Source organism: Sinocyclocheilus rhinocerous, unplaced genomic scaffold (assembly GCF_001515625.1).
Source record: "Sinocyclocheilus rhinocerous isolate Xijiao unplaced genomic scaffold, SAMN03320098_v1.1 scaffold2274, whole genome shotgun sequence".
In the NCBI taxonomy this organism is placed as follows: Eukaryota; Metazoa; Chordata; class Actinopteri; order Cypriniformes; family Cyprinidae; genus Sinocyclocheilus; species Sinocyclocheilus rhinocerous.
Genome location: NW_015636081.1, coordinates 440,016 through 448,190, shown reverse-complemented (window position 1 = coordinate 448,190; position 8,175 = coordinate 440,016). Strand labels below are relative to the sequence as shown.

Here is an 8,175-nt window from a genome sequence, read left to right as displayed (position 1 = left end):
GGCCTTTATTCATCCCCCGGAGCCATCTGCGGCACGTTTTATTATGAATCCGCGCGCTTTATTTGATGACTTGTGGACTGTTCAACTGCAACACCCGCTGACTGCAATGATAGAGTTTAGAATAGCCAGGGCACTTTTTAATATAACTCTGACTGGATTCGTCTGAAAGAAGAAAGTCATATACACCTAGGATGCTTCGAGGGTGAGTAAAGCACAGCCTAATTTTCATTTTTGGGTGAACTAACCCTTTAATGGAAATAATGGTTAAAGATCGCTTTAAAAAACAGTCAAGAAGAATCTGCCAAACAAAAACAGTAAAATTAAGCTAAAATATCCTAATTTATATGCTAACTTTTCTTAAATATTTTGCAAAAAAACACAGGCATTTCTTGGATTATCATTGTGAAACATTCTCTGTAAAATATAAATCTCTATCAGTTAACCAGCTAACAACAGCACACATGAGCCAATGTAACTATCACTGCATCAGCAACTACAGTTACTGCCTTTAAATAAAGCATCAGTGTTTCTTGTTCTTTTCTTGGACTAAAGCACAAACTCTACTCTTCTACACAATGGTGACCCACAAAACTCAGACAACAGAAACCCTTTAAACTGTTCTTTTCTTGGACTAAAGCACAAACTCTACTCTTCTACACAACGGTGACCCACAAAACTCAGACAACAGAAACCCTTTAAACCCCAACAGAACATTAAACACTAACAGATCTCTCTAGATCTCACCATCTTCACTAATTACAATCCAGCCTGACTTTATTTCTTTCATACAAAACCTCTAATTGAGAATTAACTGAGGTTTAGATGTTAATGTTTTATTGAAAATAATAAAGTTATTAATTAGGCCACTACATGATGATTGCATCATCATCATCAATAAGTAACCAGCTTCATCTGATCAGATTTTTTCTCACAAGTTTTGTTATAATAAATGTGCTTTAGAAACACACAGTAACAGCAGTCAGAGGAAAAACTTATTAAATAAGGAGATTTTACTTTAATTTTAAGGTTTTTGTTTGGCACCCTGTGCTGCCAGTCATTTGACCGTTTTTTTTTTAATCTTTTATTTTTACAGTGAAGGTGTTTGAACATAATTCAGGAAATAACTGTAAAATAACAGTGGAGATTTTACTTAAATTTTATGGTTTTATCATCTAATGGTTTTGTTATTGTATTAATGACAGATTATTTTTGTAATTTTACATACATTTGTTTGTAATTTAAGAAAACATAAAAAATACTGTAAAAACACAGTATTTTTTCTGTATTCAAAAATGTAATTTGTCATAAAAACAAATTGTCATTAATGTCATAATACTTAAAATAACAGCCGAGTAGTTAATTTAGAGATAATTTTACAGAGTTTTGACTACAATTTAAAATAAAATAAAACAACCTAAAAAAAAAAAAAAAAAGTTATTTTCCGTAAAAAAAAATTTTTTTTTCTACAGTGTACAGAAGTTTGGGATCAGTAATATTTGTAATGTGTTTTAAAGAAGTCTTTCCTGCTCATCAAGGCTGCATTTATTTGATCAGAAATACAGAAAAATCAGTAATATTGTTAAATATTATTACAATTTAAAATAATGTTTTTTTTTATTTGAATATACTTTAAAATATAATTTATTCCTGTGATTAAATAGTGGAAACAGTTGTGTTGCTTAATATTATTTGGGAACCTGTGATTCTTTTTTCAGGATTCTTTAATGATTAAAAAAGTTAAAAAGAACAGCATTTATCCAAAATAGAAATCTTTTGTAATAATATACACTATTGTTCAAAAGTCTGGGGTCAGTAATTTATTTATTTTCTTTTTCTTTTTGAAAGAAATGAATGCTTTTATTAAGCAAGGATGTATTGAATTGATAAAAAGTTATAATAAAGACTTATATGGTTAGAAAATATTTCCATTTTAAATACACACTGTTCTTTTTTAATTTATTCATCAAATAATCTTGAAAAAAGTATCACAGGTTCCAAAAAAATATTAGCACACCTGTTTCTAACGTTCATAATAAAATATTAGAATGATTTCTGAAGGATCATGTGACACTTTATACTGGAGTAATGGCTGATGAAAATTCAGCTTTGCATCACAGAAATAAATTCTATTTTAAAGTATATTAAAATAGGAAACCATTATTTTAAATGGTAATAATAATTTACAATATTACGTTTTTTTCTGTATTTCTGGTCAAATAAATGCAGCCTTGATGAACAGAAGAGACTTCTGTAAAACACATTAAAAATCTTACTGATCCCAAACTTTTGAACAGCAGTGTATATTAATGACTTTAATGTCATTTAGCAAGGAATAAACAAATATATTCCCTTAATTTGACTTTTTTCATTTGGTCATGAGATGGTCAGTATGCTGAACAGGTGACACATCAGTTTAAGCATGTGGTGTCCTTGCTTTAGGGGCTAAAAATGACAAGGTTTTGTGTTCGGGCTTGTCACGAATCCGGTCCGTGGCCTTCCGTCCGATTGCCACCAGAGGTCACCCTTTCATTATATTGACTTTCACATCACACAGACTGTTACACGACACCCTGGACTACATTTCCCATGTTACATTGCACTGATTGGACTCACCTGCAGTCAATCACACACACACTATATTACACCCACTCAGATCCTTCTCAAACTGCCGAGTATTGTTTGCGTTTATCGCTCTCCAAGTGGTAGCACTTTACGGAGCCAGTTCCCTGTCCTAGTTTTCTGAATCTAGTTTAGTCTTGTTATACTCGTGTCTTGATTCCAGTCTGTTTATCTCGTCCTGTCTGTCAGCTGCCTGCCCTGGAATTATCGCCTGCCTTGGATTATCTCTTTGTCTTGCCGTTTCGGACTCTGTTCGCTCCTGCCTGGATTATTGCATGTTTTTTGGATTACCCGTTTGCCTCGCCCCCTGGATTACGTTTGCCATAGTTTGACCCACGCCAGTATATGGATTACTTTTTCGTCTTGCCCTCTATATACCTGTTTGTCATTGTTTGACCCTGCCGGTTTCATATCATGTCTCTGAATAAAGCTTTGCATTTGGATCCGCACGTCTTGTTCGCCCCGTTACAGGGCTATATCAAAGAATGTCACATTCTATTATTGAGCAAAACACTTGGACCTAATGGTTACACTGTTGTTTTAAAGCACTTTCTATTTTATTTAATTCTATTCATGTCTGCATATAGAGACTGTTACAGTAGGCTATATAACATAAAACCCCATTACACTACAGATTGTAAAATGCAAAAATTTTATCAAGTAAAAACTTTCTTCCCCATTTATATTTGAAAAGCTATAAGAAAACTCTTTTTGACAGTCGAGGGCAGCAAAGAGTCAAAGTTTCAGAATATAAGAATCTGTCTAACTCAGCCAAACCTTGTCCAGTCCGGCTCCTGGAGGACCAACGTTCTGTTTAACTCCAACATCCTCCAACAGTTTTTTTTTTTTAAGTGATCCTGAAGACCTTAATTACCTTGTTCAAGTGTGTTAGTGCTGCAGTGATGACACACTTTTGTAGGCCAACCTGGAATGCAGTGCCATTCCGGTTCACTCAGCAAAATCCCAATAGGATTTTTTTTTCCCCCATTGATCATTGCAAAAATTAAGCTCTGTGATCAACATGATTCTTACACCTATTTGTTCATCATGATAACCTTCACAACTTTTATACATTTTGAAGCCTTAATACAATAGGCAGAACATATACAAGTATAAGGTCACATGACTTTTCCAACAATTTATCCCGAAAATTTGACTTGGAATAGTTTGCAAGAGCACGATTATTAACACAGCGAGGCTGAACCTCTGAAGTCCCATTTAGTCATTTGTTAGCAAACGCCTTTTCCAAGACAAATAAAAGCTAGTAAAAAGTCACAAGTGGATGAATGTTATGTTTAAAAGTCACTGATGGATTTTATGTTGCAGATAAGCCGCATAACTTTTAATGCAAACAGTAATTTTAGAAACTAAACTAAACTAAAGCTCCACTATTTCTACTCCACATCCATTCAGTTTTGATTATTAAATGTGTTTTTATGCCAATATATCATCACTATTTCTTTGAAAAATATATATATATATTTTTTAATATGTTTATATTCCGTATTAAATATTATCCTTTGCCTAGCAAAATCACATTTGAGAGGGTCAAGTTTACATTCATATAAGTATGACTTGGTCTGAAATAGTGCATCCACACCCATTTCTTGCTAAATCAAACGATATGAATCATATGAACTTTGATATACTGGTCTCAATAAAACACACCTATCATTAAATTGCATTATACACCTTTTGATGGGAGTTATTAATAATTATTAATTAACATTGAGATTATCAGAAACCTTTATTTGCTACACTGAAATTCTCAAACATGGAGCACCAAATGAGTGTATTTGGTTGAAGCTGTTCATTAAAATTGATTTAATAAATATACACAGCATAACACCAAACCCAGATGGGAATATCCAGTTATTTATGGAGCATTAGTTTTTCTTCTTGAAGACTTGATGGCAGAGTTTGTCCTCACAGTAGATGTCCTAAAAAGAGAGGGGGGTTAGCATGGGCATATACACTAAAATATTTATGAATATACACTTAAAAAGTGCCGAATTGGAATTATTACAAAACGTTCCATAGTATTGTATGCACAGTGACCTTCGGGTGTCACGTTTGCAAATAGAATGGCACATTTATATAATGATAATTCAGTGGTAAATAATAAAGTATCATAGTTCGCCATAAGCGTAAACGTGTATTTCTCCCTTTGTTGCCTCATTTATTGACTTGTCCCTTTATTCTTGAACAGGTGGCCTGAGGATGTTCTTTACCAAGTGAAGCAGGTCTCCTTCAATCCATTGCCTCCAGCCGCGGTTCTCCTTTTCTCCCTTTTGCACACACACCAGTTTATCACCATCCCATATCACAAGGGTCTGAAAAGAAATATTTCAATTTTTAATCAGTGTAAAAGATGGGGACACCCCCACCCACGTACGGGACCCTGAACTGCACCTTCATGACATTCAGAGCCAATTATTATTATACTTAAATTTGAACTAGAACCCCAAGTGCATTAAAGCAGCAAATATACTGCATTTATCATTCATAACAATGCACTCAAATATATTTAGGCCTAAATTTAAGATTTTTTTTTATTTGAATTGCAATTTCCACTCATTTGGATTACACACCTTTATAAACAAATGTAATAAACTTAATGTAAAGCATGTTTGTGAAACCGATTTCTGCACACACACACACAAAAATCATGGCAGTTTATTATTAACTACTTGTAACTATTTAATTTAATTTAATTTAATTAATAATGTTTTCAAAATGCATTTATTCAGACCGCTTAGTATCAGCATAAATCAACAATTACATTTATTCAGTTAAAAGTATGAATATTGTTATAACATGGCTAGCTGTGGAATAAGCAATATTTAATTAGTTCAAATGTATGAGATTAAAAGAAATTGGCTTTACTGATGATGATGACTATATAAACCTGGTTATTGTCTATTTAAAATACATTTAGTTTTTTTTAAAGTAATATTACAGAAATTCTTACCTTCATTTATGAGTGACTATCAAATATGCATCACATTAAAGGTGCAATAGGTGATTGTCTTCAGAAACATTTTTTGTTATGCTGGTTGAAAGTCTCTTCACATCCTGATAGCAATCATTAAGTTAAGTGGTCTAAATGTATTTATCTGTATTTATATATTCTGTGGAAGGCGTAGGACCAAGAACTGTTCGTCCAATCAAAACGCTCGGTCCGAGCGTTTTAATATGCTTTCCTACCTGCCTGTCAACGTATGTATTAGCATACCTCTGCGCACCCAGTTCGCGCAGACAGGATACTCATCTGATTTCATAAAATTGGTATCGAAAAAAGTATCGTTCAGGAACCGGTATCGAAGTCAAGTATCGGTATCGATATCGAACATTTTTGAACGATACCCAGCCCTACAGATAACCAACTCATTAGAAGTGAGCTACGTGCTACGTGCACGAACTGTGTTCCGATCGATATGATCCCTACACAAGAGTTCATTGCTCCCTCCTCCCTGAGCGGAGGAAATCCGTTGAAGTTTACTTCACTTCGGAACAAGTGCTGGAATTGGGAACCGCTGATGTAGCCTATTGTAGATATGCTGTCTCTGGTATTCTGGTCTGTGAGCGTATATGCGTTCAGGGGGCGTGGCTTTGGACGGCGATTGCAGGGAGGGTGGGACGTTCGCTTTCAGTGCTATCAGGCTAAAGTTAGCATTTTCCAAGATCTCCTACTGCACCTTTAAGTTTATTAGTTTATGTTAAAACTGTGTCGTCCAAATGGATGTATATTTTATATGCAACTCAAATACATAAATCTTTTAAAGAATATTATAACAAAGTAACATGGTATTACCGTCACTGCATCCCACTATAATATATTTTTCTTATTGCAGATGAAGTCAGAACAAGACGGGAAAAACAGCAACAGCACAGGCGTGATGTGACCCTGGTTTGGACTTTGTTGCATTTTGCACACCTACCTTGACAACTCTGTTATCCAGGGCTTTTGTGTGCTCCTCAAACTCCTCGCCGATGGTGAAATCGACCTCATAGTTTCTGAAGGTGCTGAGTGTTTTGGTCTCAAATTTGTCTCCGTTCTGCACAATGACCTTAGTCTGTTTGAGATGCACTGCGATCTTACGGGTGGCAAAGTCAATGTCTGTAGGGGAGGAATAGAATGATATATAAAAGTCTCAAAAAGGAAAGATCAGCACGATCCAAGTAGGAATGTGTGAAAGTATCAAAAGTAGGCTTTGAAATCACTTATATTTCATCCTGTGATGCAACAGACTGACAGAAATATTCATACGCTGGGACAAAGGTGGCCGAAGTGTTCAAGTTCGCTCATCTCCTGATAAGATACTATGACCTTTGACCCTGAAACAAGCAACCCACTTATTGATTCATTTCTTGCACAAGATACTCAAAGTTTTTTCTTCATTTAAATTCGTTTATTAATTAACAATGATTTTATTTATTTAGTTATTTATCTCAAGTGGTCTAAAAATGCTGCAAAAGCCTGGTCAGCATTTTTATTACTATTAAGCACAATGAAAATAAATGCAATAAAATCTGTTGCAAAATGAATATTCTAAATGTATGCAACCCCAGTGCATGATGCATGAAACGTCTTACACCGCTATTGTGCGCTATATCCTCTTTTTTAACCTGAGATTTTGTAACAACTGCATTTTCATTTTCAAGTTTATGGTTTTTATATTTTATTTTAATCGTTAATGTCAAGTAATGCATTTTTTGTTATTTTAGTTGTAGTTAATGATAATAACCCCTATAAAGTCTTAAATATGAAGTGAGTGCATGCATTCAGATCTGTTGCAAAATGAAAAAAAAAAAAGACAAGAAACAGACATGAAATGTCTACCTCTGTTATTTTGCACAAAATCATCTTCGCAGCAATTGCACATTCATTTATGCATGGCTACGGTGAACTCTGTCCGCTAAGAACAAGATAACCTATATGTAGATATAAGAGCCTGATCTGCATCTCTGGTGTGTAAATGCTCCTGTTGATAACTTTAGGACTCCAGCAGGCATTCAGTAAAAGAAATCACATACCCAGAGCCTTCATGACATCCTCAAAGTTGTCATTGCTGACCATCTCCCACGTTCCATTGAAATCAGCCGGCATTGTGAAGCTGGAGGTCGTGTGAGTAGAATGAGGTGAGCCACGGCCTTTTATTGCGGTGTGAGTGATCAAATGAACTGTACGAACAGAGTTCTTCTGATAAGTCCCTTTATCTTCATTGAAAAAAGGGGTGGGCTTTATTAAGGGGATGTACTCGTGTCAGCATTTAATATGGTCTGAGAGAAAGATACAGACAAGTTGTGTAGATATTGCAGGTGTCATGAAATTTTAAAGCTGTGAAAGCAGTATCCCACACTTTGTCATGTTATACTTCCTCATAACTAGTTTAATCAGCAGTTTTCAAATAATCTTGTGGAATTATTGTGCATTAGAATTCTAAAGTTTAAAACACTTTTCAACATTCTTTGGAACATTCCCTAGTCTAAAGTCCAATACAAACTTGTGGAGTTCAATAACAGCTGGGATTGAACCAAAAGGGGAACAAACCA

General features: G+C 34.6%; 1 protein-coding gene across 1 annotated transcript; it reads right to left on the bottom strand.

Moving 5' to 3' along the window:
- Window positions 1-3,603: 3,603 nt before the first annotated feature.
- On the bottom strand, window positions 3,604-7,821 carry LOC107747687 (retinol-binding protein 2-like). Its single transcript, XM_016562281.1, has 4 exons — window positions 7,657-7,821; window positions 6,561-6,739; window positions 4,851-4,952; window positions 3,604-4,559 (listed from the first exon to the last, which is right to left on the bottom strand). Exons 1-4 carry the CDS (start codon window positions 7,727-7,729, stop codon window positions 4,506-4,508), a joined length of 408 nt encoding a protein of 135 aa, XP_016417767.1. The 5' UTR covers window positions 7,730-7,821; the 3' UTR covers window positions 3,604-4,505.
- Window positions 7,822-8,175: the final 354 nt, after the last annotated feature.

Bases quoted from the DNA above. Each gene is read 5' to 3' on its own strand.
- LOC107747687 (XM_016562281.1), bottom strand. From the start codon at position 7,729: ATGCCGGCTGATTTCAATGGAACGTGGGAGATGGTCAGCAATGACAAC. The intron at 6,740-7,656 runs GTATGTGATTTC...CCTCCCCTACAG, and splicing joins GGATGTCATGAAGGCTCTGG to ACATTGACTTTGCCACCCGT. The intron at 4,560-4,850 runs GTAAAGAACATC...CTCTCTTTTTAG, and splicing joins AAGGAGACCTGCTTCACTTG to GACATCTACTGTGAGGACAA.